This window comes from Oncorhynchus gorbuscha, linkage group LG25, assembly GCF_021184085.1.
Source record: "Oncorhynchus gorbuscha isolate QuinsamMale2020 ecotype Even-year linkage group LG25, OgorEven_v1.0, whole genome shotgun sequence".
Lineage (NCBI taxonomy): Eukaryota > Metazoa > Chordata > Actinopteri > Salmoniformes > Salmonidae > Oncorhynchus > Oncorhynchus gorbuscha.
The window spans coordinates 44,111,152-44,131,203 of record NC_060197.1 but is presented as its reverse complement, the minus strand read 5'-3'; the positions used below and the strand labels follow the sequence as shown (position 1 = coordinate 44,131,203).

The following is a 20,052-nucleotide window of genomic DNA, read 5'->3' as shown; positions in this document are numbered from 1 at the left end:
CCCTTGGTTCTGTGTGGATAGAAGAGCTTTGTTGGCAGACTGTTGTTTTGTTGCTTTCGCCAGCTTCTTTGTGGTTGTCATGACGAAGGATTTGGCTTAAGCAGGAAAAGAGATTGGCATTTGTGGTCATTCGTTACTTTGCAGAGTCAGTTGTTTTTTTAACGTTGCTTGTTGATATACAGGAAGTAGCTATTGTCTGTCTGAGAATGTAAGACTATTTTTGAGGAAGTGTTTACTAACAAGTGTCTCTCTCACATTGTCAAACACGACACTCTCAATTCCTCTGTCTTTCTCCCTGCATGTTTTCAACGGCCTCCTTCCCCTTTCTGTGTCTGGTTGCTCTTCTGTCATCCGTCCATCTCCTGGTCTTTCTGTGTCTGGTTGCTCTTCTGTCATCCGCCCATCTCCTGGTCTTTCTGTGTCTGGTTGCTCTTCTGTCATCCGCCCATCTCCTGGTCTTTCTGTGTCTGGTTGCTCTTCTGTCATCCGTCCATCTCCTGGTCTTTCTGTGTCTGGTTGCTCTTCTGTCATCCGTCCATCTCCTGGTCTTTCTTTGTCTGGTTGCACTTCTGTCATCCGTCCATCTCCTGGTCTTTCTGTGTCTGGTTGCTCTTCTGTCATCCATCCATCTCCTGGTCTTTCTTTGTCTGGTTGCTCTTCTGTCATCCGTCCATCTCCTGGTCTTTCTTTTCTGGTTGCTCTTCTGTCATTTCTCCTGGTCTTTCTGTGTCTGGTTGCTCTTCTGTCATCCGTCCATCTCTGGTCTTTCCTGGTTGCTTTTGTCATCCATCCATCTCCTGGTCTTTCTGTGTCTGGTTGCTCTTCTGTCATCCGTCCATCTCCTGGTCTTTCTTTGTCTCCATTTCCCCAACTCTCTTTCCCTTTTCTATTCCTACACTCCCCTCCCCCCTCCCCTCTCCCCCTCTCTTTTTCCTCTGCGATATGTTGTTGTGTCTCTCTCGTCCCATAGTCCACAGTGCAAGGCTGTCCTGTACTGTTCTGACCAGTGTTCCCAGGCAGACCAGATCCGCTGTCCAGAGGATGCCAGTCACCAGCACTGGTGTGAAAAACTGGCCTGCTACATGAGCCACGACTCACAGCTTGCCGAGCTGCCATTCAGCTACGCCGCAGGTAGGGGGCGCAGTAACAAAATGACAGGAAATGTGTTTAAGGCCAGCAAGGAAGGAGGAACCATAAGAGCTCTACTGAATGTATATATATCTCAGTGTCCTCCCTCTCTTACGCTACAGCTTTCTTTTCATTCTGTAAACCCCCCACCCCCCCCTCTCCACCTTTTCTCTTCCTCTCTTGGTTTCTTCGTCCACTATTCTACCCAATCAGAGGTGACAGCTGTTGATTTCGACCTGGAACACTTCCTGAATAAGAATAAACTGGACAGTGGCTACTGGGTACACTGGAGCCTCCTGGTACGCTCCCCCAGATATGAGCTCCATCCCACATTGGAACAGTCCAGAGATCAATACCCCCACTTGTTCACAGGTTGGTACGGCCCAGTAGCCAACAACTCAGATCACTTTGTTTTGGATAATGATGTTTTGTTGAGCATTTTAATTCGATAATGATGTTTTGGTGAGCATTTTGATTGGAGAATGATGTTTTGGTGAGCATTTTGATTGGATAAAGATGATTTGGTGAGCATTTTGATTGGATAATGATGATTTGGTGAGCATTTTGATTGGATAATGATGATTTGGTGAGCGTTTTGATTGGATAATGATGATTTGGTGAGCGTTTTGATTGGACAATGATGTTTTGGTGAGCATTTTGATTGGATAATGATGATTTGGTGGGTGTTTTTATTACCAAAGTAACAACACTATACTTCATAGACAAGGTGCCTATGGGTTACTATAGTGGAGTAACGTACTAGTGTTGCTGTGTAGTGATGAACTAAGTTGTCCTGCTGTATGTGATGTGTTAAGGTCACAGTGAGCCCTTTGGACCCCTGAAAAGGGAAGGAGACATCCTGCTCTGTAGCCCAGCTCCTCATGCAGTCCCCAGCGTCACCAAACCACTGGGTAAAACAGAAACTACAGCCAGAATGGGACAATAATCCCATTAATGTTGTATCACTCACTTTCACCTTCAAACAATGTTATAATACTGATTTTCATTAAATGTCTCATTATCTCTTCTCTCTCTCTCTTGCTTATCTCTTCTCTCTCTCTCTCTCTCTCTCTCTCTTGCTTATCTCCTCTCTCTCTCTCTCCCTCTCTCTTTCTTATCTCCCCCTCTCTCTATCACTGTCACTTACTCTCTCTGTCTCTCTCCCTCTCTCTCTCATCTCCCCTCTCTCTCTCTCTCTCTCTCTCTCTCTCTCTCTCTCTCTCGCTGTCACTTTCTCTCTCTGTCTCTCTCTCTCTTTCTTATCTCCCCTCTCTCTCTCTCTATCGCGGTCACTTTCTTTCTCTGTCTCTCTGTCTCTCCTCTCTCTCACTCTGTCTCTGACTCTCTCTCTGACTCTCTGTCTCACTATCTGTCTCTCTCTGTCTCTGTCTCTCTCTCTGGTTCTCAATTCAATTCAATTCAATTCAAGGGCTTTATTGGCATGGGAAACATGTGTTAACATTGCCAAAGCAAGTGAGGTAGACAACATACAAAGTGAATATATAAAGTGAAAAACAACAAAAATTAACAGTAAACATTACACATACAGAAGTTTAAAAACAGTAAAGACATTACAAATGTCATATTATATATATATATACAATGTACAAATAGTTAAATGACACAAGATAAAATGAATAAGCATAAATATGGGTTGTATTTACAATGGTGTTTGTTCTTCACTGGTTGCCCTTTTCTCGTTGCAACAGGTCACAAATCTTGCTGCTGTGATGGCACAATGTGGTATTTCACCCAAAAGATATGGGAGTTTATCAAAATTGGATTTGTTTTTGAATTCTTTGTGGGTCTGTGTAATCTGGGGGAAATATGTGTCTCTAATATGGTCATACATTGGGCAGGAGGTTAGGAAGTGCAGCTCAGTTTCCACCTCATTTTGTGGGCAGTGAGCACATAGCCTGTCTTCTCTTGAGAGCCATGTCTGCTTACGGCGGCCTTTCTCAATAGCAAGACTATGCTCACTGAGTCTGTACATAGTCAAAGCTTTCCTTAATTTTGGGTCAGTCACAGTGGTCAGGTATTCTGCCGCTGTGTACTCTCTGTGTAGGGCCAAATAGCATTCTAGTTTGCTCTGTTTTTTTTGTTAATTCTTTCCAATGTGTTAAGTAATTATCTTTTTGTTTTCTCATGATTTGGTTGGGTCTGATTGTGCTGCTGTCCTGGGGCTCTGTAGGGTGTGTTTGTGTTTGCTTCTCTCTCTGTCTTTCGCTGTCTCTCTTCTCTCTCTGTCTCTCTTCTCTCTCTGTCTCTCTCTGTCTCTCTCTCTGTCTTTCTCTCTGTCTCTCTTCTCTCTCCTCTCTCTGTCTTTCGCTGTCTCTCTGTCACTCTGTCTCTCTGTCACTCTGTCTCTCTCTCTCTCTCTCTCTCTCTCTCTCTCTCTCTCTCTCTCTCTCTCTCTCTCTCTCTCTCTCTCTCTCTCTCTCTCTCTCTCTCTCTCTCTCTCTCTCTCTCTCTCTCTCTCTCTCTCTCTCTCTCTCTCTCTCTCTCTCTGTCTCTCTCTGTCTCTCTCCAATTCAATTCAATTCAAATCAATTCAAGGGCTTTATTGGCATGGGAAACATGTGTTAACATTGCCAAAGCAAGTGAGGTAGACAACATACAAAGTGAATATATAAAGTGAAATAAACAATAAAAATTAACAGTAGACATCACACATACAGAAGTTTCAGAAGTTTCTCTCTCTCTCTCTCTCTCTCTCTCTCTCTCTCTCTCTCTCTCTCTCTCTCTCTCACTCTGTCAATTCAATTGACTTTATTGACATGGCAAGTTCCTTATTACTTACATTGTCAAATGATACACATAGAAAAAAATAATAATAATATTTATATCTAAATAAATGGTGGGACAGCAGAAATAATAATAGTAGTAGTGGACATGGGATTACCATTAACAACAACTACAACAACAATATTAATGACAACAACTATTCATTAAAGCAATGGTAGTAGACCAGTGTCAACATGACTGAGAAGAGACATGACCTGGTAGTAGACCAGTCTCAACATGACTGAGAAGAGACATGACCTGGTAGTAGACCAGTGTCAACATGACTGAGAAGAGACATGACCTGGTAGTAGACCAGTCTCAACATGACTGAGAAGACACATGACCTGGTAGTAGACCAGTGTCAACATGACTGAGAAGACACATGACCTGGTAGTAGACCAGTCTCAACATGACTGAGAAGACACATGACCTGGTAGTAGACCAGTGTCAACATGACTGAGAAGACACATGACCTGGTAGTAGACCAGTGTCAACATGACTGAGAAGACACATGACCTGGTAGTAGACCAGTGTCAACATGACTGAGAAGACACATGACCTGGTAGTAGACCAGTGTCAACATGACTGAGAAGACACATGGCCTGGTAGTAGACCAGTGTCAACATGACTGAGAAGACACATGACCTGGTAGTAGACCAGTGTCAACATGACTGAGAAGACACATGACCTGGTAGTAGACCAGTCTCAACATGACTGAGAAGACACATGACCTGGTAGTAGACCAGTCTCAACATGACTGAGAAGACACATGACCTGGTAGTAGACCAGTGTCAACATGACTGAGAAGACACATGACCTGGTAGTGGACCAGTGTCAACCTGACTGAGAAGACACATGACCTGGTAGTAGACCAGTCTCAACATGACTGAGAAGACACATGACCTGGTAGTAGACCAGTCTCAACATGACTGAGAAGACACATGACCTGGTAGTAGACCAGTCTCAACATGACTGAGAAGACACATGACCTGGTAGTAGACCAGTCTCAACATGACTGAGAAGAGACATGACCTGGTAGTAGACCAGTCTCAACATGACTGAGAAGACACATGACCTGGTAGTAGACCAGTGTCAACATGACTGAGAAGACACATGACCTGGTAGTGACTGAGAAGAGACAGACCAGTGTCAACATGACTGAGAAGACACATGACAGTAGACCAGTCTCAACATGACTCATGACCTGGTAGTAGACCAGTGTCAACATGACTGAGAAGACACATGACCTGGTAGTAGACCAGTGTCAACATGACTGAGAAGACACATGACCTGGTAGTAGACCAGTCTCAACATGACTGAGAAGACACATGACCTGGTAGTAGACCAGTGTCAACATGACTGAGAAGAGACATGACCTGGTAGTAGACCAGTGTCAACATGACTGAGAAGACACATGACCTGGTAGTAGACCAGTGTCAACATGACTGAGAAGACACATGACCTGGTAGTAGACCAGTGTCAACATGACTGAGAAGACACATGACCTGGTAGTAGACCAGTCTCAACATGACTGAGAAGACACATGACCTGGTAGTAGACCAGTCTCAACATGACTGAGAAGACACATGACCTGGTAGTAGACCAGTGTCAACATGACTGAGAAGAGACATGACCTGGTTTGAAAGACAAAACAAAACGGGAAATATTATCAACATTACTTTGCACCTTTCACTGGCTGTCCCTCAGGTTGTGGCAGGAGGACACATATTTGGCTGCCAAAACTCTCACTCTCACTCTCACTCTCACTCTCACTCTCTCTCTCTCCTCAGTGTTGTGGAGTCAGTACTGTGAGTGGAGGGGTATCAGTCTGTCCTCTCCTGTGGCTGTTCTTCTCAGCTCCCCTCTATCCATCTACTACATAATCACGTCGCTGGTGCCCAAAGACTGTGAGTGTGTGTGTGTGTGTGTGTGTGTGTGTGTGTGTGTGTGTGTGTGTGTGTGTGTGTGTGTGTGTGTGTGTGTGTGTGTGTGTGTGTGTGTGTGTGTGTGTGTGTGTGTGTGTGTGTGTGTGTGTGTGTGTGTAATCATGGCATGTCTCAAAGAGAAAGGTTAACTGAACAAGAGGACTGAGTGTGTAGTATTTGCCCCTCCTCAGTTCCAGAGCTCAACATCCAGAAGAAGCAGTCTCTAAAGATCCACATCATCGACTCCTACAGGGAGTTCCACTGTCTCAAGGTGTTCTGGGTAGGACTCCAACGCCTGGGATTACCACCCTGTTCATATCACCACTTCTTCTGCAATCACTTACCCTTCCTGTGTGTGTGTGTTTTCACTTTCATCTCCTGCTTCTTCCTGTGAGGCCTCTTTGTCTGGTCCTTGCAGCTCTCAGCAGGGCGTAAACACAGAGATTAAAACTGACCCCTCCTGTTTCACTTCCCACCCAGAGTAACGTCTGTCTGTCTGTCTGTCTGTCTGTCTGTCTGTCTGTCTGTCTGTCTGTCTGTCTGTCTGTCTGTCTGTCTGTCTGTCTGTCTGTCTGTCTGTCTGTCTGTCTGTCTGTCTGTCTGTCTGTCTGTCTGTCTGTCTGTCTGTCTGTCTGTCTGTCTGTCTGTCTGTCTGTCTGTCTGTCTGTCTGTCTGTCTGTCTGTCTGTCTCTCTCTCTCTATCTCTGCCTGCCTGCCTTTGTTTTACTGCCTCCCCTCCACCAATAGGAATTGTCCGTTCTCCTGCCGCACATGACCTTTGAACTGGTTTTCATAGGGGAGGGACTTCCCCCTGAAAGTGATGAGGAGCAGCTCTTTCTGCAGAAGAAGGTGACACCCCCTTCCCCCTGAACAACACCTCATCCCCCTGAACAACACCTCATCCCCCAGAACAACACCTCATCCCCCTGAACAACACCTCATCCCCCTGAACAACACCTCATCCCCTGAACAACACCTCATCCCCCTGAACAACACCTCATCCCCCTGAACAACACCTCATCCCCCTGAACAACACCTCATCCCCCTGAACAACACCTCATCTGAACAACACCTCATCCCCCTGAACAACACCTCATCCCCTGAACAACACCTCATCTGAACAACACCTCATCCCCCTGAACAACACCTCATCCCCCTGAACAACACCTCATCCCCCTGAACAACACCTCATCTGAACAACACCCCTCCCTGAACAACACCTCATCTGAACAACACCCCTCCCTGAACAACACCTCATCTGAACAACACCCCTCCCTGAACAACACCCCTCCCTGAACAACACCCCTCCCTGAACAACACCCCTCCTTAAACAACACCCTCCCTAAACAACACCCCTCCCTGAACAACACCCCTCCCTGAAAAACACCCCTCCCTGAACAACACCCCTCCCTGAACAACACCCCTCCCTGAACAACACCCCTCCCTAAACAACACCCCTCCCTAAACAACACCCCTCCCTGAACAACACCCCTCCCTGAACAACACCCCTCCCTGAACAACACCCCTCCCTAAACAACACCCCTCCCTGAACAACACCCCTCCCTAAACAACACCCCTCCCTGAACAACACCCCTCCCTAAACAACACCCCTCCCTGAACAACACCCCTCCCTGAACAACAACACCCCTCCCTGAACAACACCCCTCCCTGAACAACACCCCTCCCTGAACAACACCCCTCCCTGAACAACACCTTATCCCCCTGAACAACACCCCTCCCTGAACAACACCCCTCCCTGAACAACACCCCTCCCTGAACAACACCCCTCCCTGAACAACACCCCTCCCTGAACAACACCCCTCCCTAAACAACACCCCTCCCTGAACAACACCCCTCCCTAAACAACACCCCTCCCTGAACAACACCCCTCCCTGAACACAACACCCTCCCTGAACAACACCCCTCCCTAAACTACACCCCTCCCTGAACAACACCCCTCCCTGAACAACACCCCTCCCTGAACAACACCCCTCCCTGAACAACACCCCTCCCTGAACAACACCCCTCCCTAAACACCCCTCCCTAAACAACACCCCCCTGAACAACACCCCTCCCTGAACAACACCCCTCCCTGAACAATACCCTCCCTGAACAACACCCCTCCCTGAACAACACCCCTCCCTAAACAACACCCTCCCTGAACAACACCCTCCCTGAACAACACCCTCCCTAAACAACACCCCTCCCTGAACAACACCCCTCCCTGAACAACACCCCTCCCTGAACAACACCCCTCCCTGAACAACACCCCTCCCTAAACACCCCTCCCTAAACAACACCCCTCCCTAAACAACACCCCTCCCTGAACAACACCCCTCCCTGAACAATACCCCTCCCTGAACAACACCCCTCCCTAACAACACCCCTAAACACCCCCTCCCTGAACAACACCCCTCCCTGAACAACACCCCTCCCTGAACAACACCCCTCCCTAAACAACACCCCTCCCTGAACAACACCCCTCCCTGAACAACACCCCTCCCTGAACAACACCCCTCCCTAAACAACACCCCTCCCTAAACAACACCCGTACAGGTAAATACATTTCACACCAAGTTCACGTTGACGAGGTGGTTCCTATAAGTCGATGTCGAGCCGTAGTTTGAGGGTTCCCAGATCCTGACACGGTTCTCCCCTGTCACCATGGGGTTGTTCATCCAGAACGGCCGTGTCCACCTGGTTAACCCCAGCTTCACCCCGGATGAGAAGTTGGACAGGAGGAGTATCCGGGTCAAAGGTTACCGCAGGGCCTATCACATGCTGCAAGGGCCCAAACCTGACCTGGTGATTGGTGAGTATACTGTATGTTGGGAGAGGTGTGTGTGTTTGTGTGTGTGTATGCAAACAGGACCTTGAGTGGGTGTCCTGTTTGTATGTGAGCTGTGTGTGTGTCTACTTCATTGTGTGTACATTCCTGTGTACGTGTCTGTCTCCAGTTGGCTTCCTGACAGTGTTATTGCCGGTATTGCTGAATAGAAGGAAGTGAAGGGAGATCTGGTTTCTCTTCCTGAACTATAGCTCTTTGATTCTTATCAAGTAACTTATGATCCTCCTGAGAGGAGGAAGTGTTCCTTACACTGAACTGTAAAACAGGGTAGAACTACTGTAAAACAGGGTATTACTGTACTGTAAAAAGGGTAGAACTACTGTAAAACAGGGTAGCACTGCACTGTAAAACAGGGTAGAACTACTGTAAAACAGGGTATTACTGTACTGTAAAAAGGGTAGAACTACTGTAAAACAGGATAGCACTGCACTGTAAAAACGGGTAGAACTACTGTAAAACAGGGTATTACTGTACTGTAAAACAGGGTAGATTTATTGTAAAACAGGGTATTACTGTACTGTAAAACAGGGTAGATTTATTGTAAAACAAGGTAGGACTACTGTAAAACAGGCTAGCACTGTACTGTAAAACAGGGTAGTACTGTACTGTAAAACAGGGTAGTACTGTACTGTAAAACAGGGTAGTACTGTACTGCAAAACAGGGTAGACCTACTGTACTGTAAAACAGGGTAGTACTGTACTGTAAAACAGGGTAGTACTGTACTGTAAAAAGGGTAGAACCACTGTAAAACATGCTAGCACTGTACTGTAAAACAGGGTAGTACTGTACTGTAAAACAGGGTAGTACTGTACTGTAAAACAGGGTAGTACTGTACTGTAAAATGGGTAGCACTGTACTGTAAAACAGGGTAGTGCTGTACTGCAAAACAGGGTAGACCTACTGTACTGTAAAACAGGGTCGCACTGTAGCGCAGACAAGTGTGTTAGGGGACATGAGGACGGAAAACTGGAATGTGTGTGTGTGTGTCCATTGCCCATCCAACAGGCTTCAGACCGGCGATCCTGCATCAGGAGTCGTGGCTCAGCACACTCCCTAGGCTCCAGGTAACACACACACACACACACACACACACACACACACACACACACACACACACACACACACACACACACACACACACACACACACACACACACACACACACACACACACACACACACACACACACACACCAAGCTGTTATTCAAACCTCTTCATATCTCCTGACGCCAACCACTTCCACATTCAACATTCTACCAGTGGGACTGACCATGTGACTGACAGTTCTTCCTGTCTCTGTAGTCCCTGAGGGTTCCAGCCTACTTCTGTGAGGTCGGGGAGTTGAGCTGTGTGTGCAGCCAGCAGGTGATGAGCCAGGCCACCGGGGGCACCCTCTCCCCTGCACACATCAACCCCTTCCACTGCCCCCTGCGCATCACTGGAGGAGATAACATGCTGCCCTGGTGAGGGAGGGACTCGTTCCTTAGAGCTGTTGGGGGGCAATATCTTCTGGTATACTTCTCTGTCTCTCTGTCTCTCTCTGTCTCTGTTTCTCCCTCTCTGTGTCTCTCTCCGTCTGTCTCTCTCTTCTCTCTGTCTCTCTCTGTCTCTGTTTCTCCCTCTCTCTGTCTCTCTCTTCTCTCTGTCTCTCTCTTCTCTCTGTCTCTCTCTTTCTCTCTCTTGCTCTTCTCTCTTTCTGGCTCTCTCTGTCTCTCTCTCTCTCTGTCTCTCTCTCTCTCTGTCTCTCTCTGTCTCTCTCTCTCTTGCTCTTCTCACTCTCTCTCTCTCTCTCTGTCTCTCTCTCTCTTGCTCTTCTCACTCTCTCTCTCTCGCTCTTCTCACTCTCTCTCTCTCTCTCTCTGTCTCCCTCTCTCTCTTGCTCTTCTCTCTCTGTCTCTCTCTCTCGCTCTTCTCTGTCTCTCTCTCTCGCTCTCTGTTTTGTGTTAATCCTAACCCTAAGTGCCTGCTATATGACCTGTCCCCTTCTCCCTCCCAGGTATTCCAATGCCTTCATCTTCCATCTGAGGTACAAGGCCGTACATAGTGAGAAACGACCTTCTGTGGCCTACCCCAAAGCCCCGCCTCTGCAGGTAGAGACGGCCAATCAGGAACCTGACTACCCTGTGAAGATGAGTCGCAGGGATAGGAAGCAGGCCGCCCGCAATATGCCCCGCAAACGCAAATGATGATAACAACATGCACACACGTACGCACTCAAACACAAACGTATACACACTGGCACACACACACACACACTGGCACACACACACACACACACACACACTGGCACACACACACACACACACTGGCACACACACACACCCACACTATGGCGCACACACACACACTGGGACACACACACACACTAGGACACACACACACACACACTAGGACACACACACACACACACACTAGGACACACACACACACACACACTGGCACACACACACACACACACACTAGGACACACACACACTGGCACACACACACCCACACTATGGCGCACACACACACACACACAAGGACACACACACGCTGGCACACACACAGGCGCGTGCGCACACACACACACGCTGGCACACACACAGGCGCGTGCGCACACACACAGGCGCGTGCGCACACACACACACACACTAGGACACACACACACACTAGGACACACACACACACTAGGACACACACACACACTAGGACACACACACACACACTAGGACACACACACACACACTAGGACACACACACACACACTGGCACACACACACACACTGGCACACACACACGCTGGCACACACACACAGGCGCGTGCGCACACACACACAAGGTTACTCTCAATGAACAGACTCAGGGCAGACTACCACTTTAGCTGAACTAGCCTTTTCATTAAAAAAGACCAGTCATAGACTCTTCAGTGATTTGCCATGCCAGTTTGTTTGTGGGTTTTACATTCTCAGTAGTTTGTATTTGATGTTTTAATTATGTTTTAATTATGTTTTAATCCTCCACATCTCAACCCCCTAAGGGTCCCTTTCCTTCTATCAGATATTGTATATTGTCTACTGTTAACCACGTGACTGGTAAGATTACTGATTATGTAGGCTAGAGTTTGTGTGGCTGTGACATTCTTTATCTTGTACAGACATGGAGATTAGAGGGGAGGGAGAGAGAGAAGAGATTTATTACATGTAACAATCAAGACCTGGAGAGAGAGAGAGAGAGAGAGAGAGAGAGGGAGTCAGAGAGACAGAGAGACAGAGACAGAAAAAGAGAGAGAGATAGATAGAGAAGGGAGACAGAGAGACAGAGACAGAGACAGAGAGAGGGAGTCTGAGAGGATTACATGTAACAACCAAGACCCGTGTAGAGAGAGAGACAGAGAAGAATCCCAGAAGATATTGAGAGAAAGTTCCTAAGCGTACAATACTCTTAAAAACAAATACAGAACGTAAATGATACAGTAACAAAACACTAAAATGACCAAACCCATATGCTCCCTCCCTACCCACCCATATGCTCCCTCCCTATCCACCCATATGCTCCCTCCCTATCCACCCATATGCTCCCTCCCTACCCACCCATATGCTCCCTCCCTATCCACCCATATGCTCCCTCCCTATCCACCCATATGCTCCCTCCCTACCCACCCATATGCTCCCTCCCTATCCACCCATATGCTCCCTCCCTATCCACCCATATGCTCCCTCCTATCCACCCATATGCTCCCTCCCTACCCACCCATATGCTCCCTCCCTATCCACCCATATGCTCCCTCCCTATCCACCCATATGCTCCCTCCCTATCCACCCATATGCTCCCTCCCTATCCACCCATATGCTCCCTCCCTATCCACCCATATGCTCCCTCCCTATCCACCCATATGCTCCATCCCTATCCACCCATATGCTCCCTCCCTACCCACCCATATGCTCCCTCCCTATCCACCCATATGCTCCCTCCCTATCCACCCATATGCTCCCTCCCTATCCACCCATATGCTCCCTCCCTATCCACCCATATGCTCCCTCCCTATCCACCCATCCCCCCCGTATGTCAGACAGTGTGTCATATAAATAAATAAAATAATGGTCAATCTTCCTGATTATTTCAAAGTGGCAACCAGCCAAGTGGATAATTTAGTTTCTTTGTTTTCAGAGCAGTTCAGAACGTGCTGTGACATTTCACATGATCACATATAGCATAAACAACAGCCTCTGTCTGAGGTTAACTTGGATAAAACTGTGAGGGACTAAACAAACTGAACTAGAATCATTTGGTGGCACACAGAGGCCATTGATTTACAAGCACGTTATTTAGAATTCATTAAATTCATTAACTGATCAGGAATCAGTTGTCTCCATAATCCTGTTGGGTGATGACGGGATGGGCCAAGTGGTTATGGATAGAGAGGGAGCATATGGGTGGATAGGGAGGGAGCATATGGGTGGATAGGGAGGCTATGGAGTTGATGATGTCACAGTGGAGTCCTCAGCTAGTGGAGGTGGGTAGGGGGATGTGGAGTCGATGATGTCACAGTGGAGTCCTCAGCTAGTGGAGTTGATGATGTCACAGTGGAGTCCTCAGCTAGTGGAGTTGATGATGTCACAGTGGAGTCCTCAGCTAGTGGAGTTGATGATGTCACAGTGGAGTCCTCAGCTAGTGGAGATGATGATGTCACAGTGGAGTCCTCAGCTAGTGGAGTTGATGATGTCACAGTGGAGTCCTCAGCTAGTGGAGATGATGATGTCACAGTGGAGTCCTCAGCTGGTGGAGATGATGATGTCACAGTGGAGTCCTCAGCTAGTGGAGATGATGATGTCACAGTGGAGTCCTCAGCTAGTGGAGATGATGATGTCACAGTGGAGTCCTCAGCTAGTGGAGATGATGATGTCACAGTGGAGTCCTCAGCTAGTGGAGATGATGATGTCACAGTGGAGTCCTCAGCTAGTGGAGATGATGATGTCACAGTGGAGTCCTCAGCTAGTGGAGATGATGATGTCACAGTGGAGTCCTCAGCTAGTGGAGATGATGATGTCACAGTGGAGTCCTCAGCTAGTGGAGATGATGATGTCACAGTGGAGTCCTCAGCTAGTGGAGTTGATGATGTCACAGTGGAGTCCTCAGCTAGTGGAGATGATGATGTCACAGTGGAGTCCTCAGCTAGTGGAGATGATGATGTCACAGTGGAGTCCTCAGCTAGTGGAGTTGATGATGTCACAGTGGAGTCCTCAGCTAGTGGAGTTGATGATGTCACAGTGGAGTCCTCAGCTAGTGGAGTTGATGATGTCACAGTGGAGTCCTCAGCTAGTGGAGTCGATGATGTCACAGTGGAGTCCTCAGCTAGTGGAGATGATGATGTCACAGTGGAGTCCTCAGCTAGTGGAGATGATGATGTCACAGTGGAGTCCTCAGCTAGTGGAGATGATGATGTCACAGTGGAGTCCTCAGCTAGTGGAGATGATGATAATATATAATAATAATATATGCCATTTAGCAGACGCTTTTATCCAAAGCGACTTACAGTCATGTGTCACAGTGGAGTCCTCAGCTAGTGGAGTTGATGATGTCACAGTGGAGTCCTCAGCTAGTGGAGTTGATGATGTCACAGTGGAGACCTCAGCTAGTGGAGTTGATGATGTCACAGTGGAGTCCTCAGCTAGTGGAGTTGATGATGTCACAGTGGAGTCCTCAGCTAGTGGAGTTGGGTAGGGGGTCACCCACTTGTCTTGTCCCACTAGAGAATGACTTATAAGTTGAAACCATGTCATGTCTAATTGAATTACTTTGATGAGGTTCGTGAGAACTTTTCATTCGATTTTTCTCCAATGGTGTTTTCTGGATTATATTGTTGCATTGCATTCTGGTTTTTCACTGTTTACAGTGTGGGGCTACAAAGTAACATTATTCTTTTAACTGTTTTCTTGTTACAATCAGAGAGTATATCACTCAGCTATGATTACAATGTTTCAGTTGGGATTTACTTCATGAATCCTTTGGGTTCGGCCACGTGAGTTCTTATAGAACGCCAGCAAAAAACGCCTATATTGACATGTTTCTTATGAGTGCATTATTTTAAGGATTCTAAGGACCGTATTAATATTCTGCTTGATATAATGTTTGTGTCATCACAAATCAACTGCATTATACTTTTTTAAAAACACTTCCAACTTCAACCAGTAAAAGTCCTCTTTTGCTACAGCCTGTCAATGAGTGTTAGCATTCTAGTTAACTGATGCATCCAAAACAAGTTATTTTGCAAAGATCACAACCAAATATAATCTTAATAATCTGTTCAAGCAAGAATCAAAACATCATTGTAAGGTATGAGAACCCCCCCCCACCACCACACCAATAAGTTATTTTGTTAAGAAGTTATAAAAACGTAAATGTAGGCTTTGTTGAACTGGCACAGATGGCGATGGCTTTCTGACAGCAGCCAAGAGTCGCGCGCAACGGTGAGTGACGTCATAATGTCGTATACTGGAAAGGAGTCTATTTCATTTGAATGACGTCAGAGCTTTTATTTATAGTTAAAAACATGCAAACGCTTTTTTTTTTGTTGTCGGCTGCCTGCTGATGTAGCCTAGTGCGTGTCACTGAACAACTAACTGTGTGGCGCAGAGAGAGAGAGAGAGAGAGAGAGAGAGAGAGAGAGAGACTATTCACCTCCAACCGGCACCAGCACAATGCATTATCTGAGCAGGTTGTACGGCGCATTCTAAACAGATAGCGGCACAGACTGTTCCGAGTCTACAACCACGGAGAAACAAACATCACAACAACCGGACCTTCTTGAGTAACGGAAGAGGAAGGTAGCAGCCTACCGCTACGCATGTTGACGCTATACTCTGTAACAATCCCGTTTTCTCTCGCTCTGTTCGTCTTTATCAAGGACTGCGAAGGACGAACGGGAAAGTCAAAAAAGTATTCGTTGAGATAGTCACATGACCTACAGAATTTACAAGCTGTCAGTACCGGCTCACGGAATGGAAAAGCTGTCCGGTCGGAGCCACTTGAAACGAATTGGGTAATAACGGAAGATCTTTCATACTGGAAAACAAAAACAAATGGCAGAATAGATGAACACGAATTTACACGAACACGGCTCTATTCATGTGTGAACTATTTTCCCATTAGGTAAGACAAACCTGCATATTTGATCGGACGTGTGTGACCTTGTTTCAAGGGCTAGAGTTACGGCAACATCCTGTTTCTCTCTACATTCTCCGGGGGATTGATTTGGCACTAATGGCGACTTTGATCGAATTAAACCGGGAGGAGAATTCTGGACTAAAGACCGTGAATAATAAATAGTGCGCTCAACCGTGTGAAGTTCCTCTGTTAGCCCCGCCTACCCCAGCATGACCCACCTGACCCAGTTTCAGAGGGATGACATTTCGAGTACCGATACCTGTCTTTTGGCTTTAAAAGACAACAATTGACGTTCAACTCCATTGAACCTTACAGGACGTGAAGTGAGACGTATTTTTTGTCTTCTTCCTGTACCTTTCACTCCGTTTTGCCGATGAATAACGGAAACGATGCGTTATTATAAAGGCTGCTTGAATGTGTATTAGGCAATGATAGCCTATATCAAGGTCTTGATTGCTGGATGTATCTAATCTTTTGGATTTACCTGGGGGTCAAGAAACAACTGAGAGGAGACATAATTATCACGAGTGTCCCTCTGAAGCACTGGATTTAAGTTAATTTCCTGTATAACACCTGACATTTCTTTTAAATTTCACTTGGGAATAATAATTCTACTGAGTCAGGGAATTTCATGCTCATGAAAACCATTTTCATGAATGGTGCTATAAGGATTACACTTTATGAAACCTGCATTTGGTTTTGACACTGTTATTGAGATCAAAGGTTTGCATGAGAAGGGAACTTTTGACAATGAGAAAGGAATTGACAGGAAATCATCGCAGATTAGGACATCAGATGCTGTCTGTCAATAATCAAGAGGACCGTGCTGTGATTGACAGCTAGATCAATAAAAACATATCAGCCAAGAGTGCATTGGCAATGACGACAAAAGACAAAGTACTTTTAAGGACAGAGCAAGTAGAGCGTGTTCAACCTCTCAATGGAGATTTATTGGAGCCAACCAATCATCAAACAGTCCGTCCTTCTCCTCGTCCAATCATGTTCTTGAATTGCGGCCAATTGCTGCCACCCCTGCTGCGGCACGCGGATGTCCCAGCCCGCATCACTGAGAGCTTCATCCTGTCCGGTTACCGCTTCCCCAACTACAGCCTCGCCCAATGCCTGCTCTCGGCCTTTCAGCCCACCAATGAGACCGGCAACTTCTGGACCCATTTCCTGCCCGTCTTCATCTTTGCCTTCTACTTCCTGGAGCCGTTCGGTTTGGAGGGCGCTCCGCCCACCTCCGACCCTTTCTTCTACCCGCTGTGGAACTACTTCATGGGGGTGTTGTGTCTGCTGATGGCTAGCAGCATGGCTCACCTCCTCAACTCCATGTCTCTGGTCATAAGGGAGGTGTGCTTTTTTGTGGATTATGGGACCATCAGTGCTTACACCGTCGGGTCTTCGTTGGCCTATTACTACTATATTCACCCCAGAGCGGGGATCCTGGAATTGGGGACTGGGAGACACAACAACACCCACCAGGACCCTTCTTCGTCATCGTCGTCATTGTCCTCGGCCATGCCAGAGTTCAGCCTGTTTTTCGAGACCTTGTACATCCCCAGCTCCTGCCTGGTCGCCATCATCTGTGTCTTGGCCTGCTGCAACACCCGCCAGCGCTGGAGGACCTACCGCTACATCATACGTACCCTGGTATTCCTTCTGCCCTTCCTCGTGGCCTCCACGCCCATCTTCTACCGCCTCCTCCACTCCTCCCCCTACCTGCCGACCTCCTCCTCCTTCTCCTCCTCCGCCTCCATGGCCCAGTTCTTCTGCCGACACTGCTTCTGGCTGGTGGTGTCAGCCCTGTTCAACATTAGCAAGATCCCCGAGCGACTGTCACCGGGTAGGTTTGATATCTGGGGGCATAGTCACCAGTGGTTCCACGTCTGCACCTTCCTGTCCATTCTCGATGAACTTCATATGATCAACGGGGAGGTGAGGGCTATACTCCTCCACCCAGTCCTGGTGGTGCCCCCGGCCACCCCTCCACACCTCCCCGGCCCCACCTTAGCCTCCACCTACGGGGTGATGCTGGTCCTCCAGGCCTCCATCGCCTCCATCATCGCCTGGTTCTCCTGGTGCGCCAACAGCATCTACAAACCCCAGGGAGACCAGTTGGAGAAAGAGTTCCTCTCTAAAAGACATCTAAAGTGTCACTGATGTGGGATCTGATTGGATAAAGAGCTCTGATTTTATTTCCAGACGTAGGCCAGTCAGCTCGTAGATTAATTGACTTAATTTATTTCATCACTTGAACAATGCAGCGCATATCATTTATGGAGGTTAGAGAGGATACCACTCCCGTAATATAAAAAAGTAGCATGTGTTTTCATGTATTATTTTCATTTGTAGTCTCTCTGTAACATTCACTAGTTCTGTATCCTACTTTGTTTTCACCTTCACCCAGTGGTTTCCCCCTTTCCCTTCTCCCTGGACTGTGTGGGTAACTTTAGCTTTACAAGGGTAAGTGGCGGTCAGCTAATATTCAAGGGTTTTTTGTTTTTCGAGTTCACCATGGGGGGTCCTATTTGGTCCACTGGATTAGGAACAGTGTTTTGTGGGGTTGGAACAACTTGGCGGTTCAGTCAAGTCCCCCGGGGTTCAGTCAAGTCGCCCGGGGTTCAGTCATGTCGCCCGGGGTTCAGTCTTGTCGCCTGGGGTTCAGTCATGTCGCCTGGGGTTCAGTCAAGTCCCCTGGGGTTCAGTCAAGTCCCCTGGGGTTCAGTCAAGTCCCCTGGGGTTCAGTCAAGTCGCCTGGGGTTCAGTCATGTCGCCTGGGGTTCAGTCAAGTCCCCTGGGGTTCAGTCAAGTCCCCTGGGGTTCAGTCAAGTCCCCTGGGGTTCAGTCAAGTCCCCTGGGGTTCAGCCAAGTACCCTGGGGTTCCAGGACTCACATTCTGTTCTAGAACAAGATGATAATTCTATTCCTTTAAGGGGGGTTTAAGGTAGAGGACATTGGAAAGGTGTTGTTACCCAATGTCCTTTAAATGTCACAGTGAGATTTAAGAAACGGTTGCTGCCAGGCTGTCTTTTAACGCTTCCTTGATTAATCTCCTTCAACCTTCCTCTACTTCCCCTACCGTCTCTGACTGATTATACCTCTTCATATCTCTCTGTCTCTCTCTCTCTCCCTCCCTCCCTCTCTCACACTCTCTCTCTCTCTCTCTCTCTCTCTCTCTCTCTCTCTCTCTCTCACTCTCTCACTCTCTCACTCTCTCACTCTCTCTCACACTCTCTCTGTCACAATCTCTCTCTCTCTCTCTCTCTCTCTCTCTCTCTCTCTCTCTCTCTCTCTCTCTCTCTCTCTCTCTCTCTCTCTCTCTCACTCTCTAAGGCTCAGTGCTAGAGGCGTCACTACAGACCCTGGTTCGATCCCTGGCTGTATTACAACCGGCCGTTAGCCGGACTGGGGTAGGCCGTCATTGTAAAATAAGAATTTCTTCTTAACTGACTTGCCTAGTTTAATAAAGGTTCAAAAAAACAAAACAGGAAGTGGGGTAGCTTTTCCGACAACAGAAATAGACCAAGACCTCATTCAGTCTTACATTATAGCAATCTGAGGGCTGGAAACCAGAGGGTGGAGCCCAACTTCATGTGCACTTTCTGAGGCCACATCTTCAACAGGATTTTTACGTACAGCATGTTTCTAATGACGAATTGTTCATCTAACGTACGAGACCACAGACTCTCTTTTATTTTATTTTTATTGCTATCAATATCAATGATCAACTTCATACTATAACTGCACTGAAAAACTTTCCATACTCTATTCATGGTAAAGAAACAAGGGCCTGAAACAGTCAGTGATGGACCGTTCTTTTTTAAACCTGCGGTGATATCTATACATCTGAAGCCGTAGTGAGGATAGATACGTTGCATAAACCACAGGAGGTTGGTGGCACCTTCATTGGGGAGGACGGGCTCTTGGTAATGACTGGAGTGGAATCAGTGGAATGGTATCAGTAACATCAAACACCTGGTTTCCATGGTTTCAATGGTTTCCATGGTTTCCATTTGTTTGATGCCGTTCCATTCGCTCCGTTCCGACATTTATTATGAGCCGTCCTCCCCTCACCAGCCTCCTGTGCTATAAACTCTTATCAGCAGATCATTGAGGATGAGCCGTCCTCCCCTCACCAGCCTCCTGTGCTATAAACTCTTATCAGCAGATCATTGAGGATGTGTTACCCTGCTCAGACATTGCTGACACATGCCAGA

The 20,052-nt window shown here is 47.3% G+C and overlaps 3 protein-coding genes across 3 annotated transcripts; all 3 read left to right on the top strand.

Annotated features, from left to right (window-relative positions):
* Positions 1-950: 950 nt before the first annotated feature.
* LOC124014530 (zinc finger MYND domain-containing protein 15-like) lies at positions 951-6,436 on the top strand. The gene is made up of 5 exons (XM_046329635.1): positions 951-1,131; positions 1,342-1,500; positions 1,944-2,039; positions 5,703-5,819; positions 6,029-6,436. Exons 1-5 carry the CDS (start codon positions 1,083-1,085, stop codon positions 6,229-6,231), a joined length of 624 nt encoding a protein of 207 aa, XP_046185591.1. The 5' UTR covers positions 951-1,082; the 3' UTR covers positions 6,232-6,436.
* On the top strand, positions 6,430-10,974 carry LOC124014531 (zinc finger MYND domain-containing protein 15-like). The gene is made up of 5 exons (XM_046329636.1): positions 6,430-6,686; positions 8,520-8,649; positions 9,692-9,750; positions 9,989-10,149; positions 10,683-10,974. Exons 1-5 carry the CDS (start codon positions 6,609-6,611, stop codon positions 10,870-10,872), a joined length of 618 nt encoding a protein of 205 aa, XP_046185592.1. The 5' UTR covers positions 6,430-6,608; the 3' UTR covers positions 10,873-10,974.
* A 4,333-nt stretch (positions 10,975-15,307) lies between these two features.
* paqr9 (progestin and adipoQ receptor family member 9) lies at positions 15,308-19,006 on the top strand. The gene has a single exon (XM_046329278.1). The coding sequence runs from the start codon at positions 16,712-16,714 to the stop codon at positions 17,993-17,995; it is 1,284 nt and encodes a 427-aa protein (XP_046185234.1). The 5' UTR covers positions 15,308-16,711; the 3' UTR covers positions 17,996-19,006.
* Positions 19,007-20,052: the final 1,046 nt, after the last annotated feature.

Coding starts and splice junctions, on each gene's coding strand:
- LOC124014531 (XM_046329636.1), top strand. CDS start 6,609: ATGACCTTTGAACTGGTTTTCATAGGGGAGGGACTTCCCCCTGAAAGT. Junction 6,687..8,519: donor AGCTCTTTCTGCAGAAGAAG/GTGACACCCCCT, acceptor TTGTTCATCCAG/AACGGCCGTGTCCACCTGGT. Junction 9,751..9,988: donor GCACACTCCCTAGGCTCCAG/GTAACACACACA, acceptor CTGTCTCTGTAG/TCCCTGAGGGTTCCAGCCTA.
- LOC124014530 (XM_046329635.1), top strand. CDS start 1,083: ATGAGCCACGACTCACAGCTTGCCGAGCTGCCATTCAGCTACGCCGCA. Junction 1,132..1,341: donor GCCATTCAGCTACGCCGCAG/GTAGGGGGCGCA, acceptor CTACCCAATCAG/AGGTGACAGCTGTTGATTTC. Junction 1,501..1,943: donor ATACCCCCACTTGTTCACAG/GTTGGTACGGCC, acceptor TGATGTGTTAAG/GTCACAGTGAGCCCTTTGGA.
- paqr9 (XM_046329278.1), top strand. CDS start 16,712: ATGACGACAAAAGACAAAGTACTTTTAAGGACAGAGCAAGTAGAGCGT.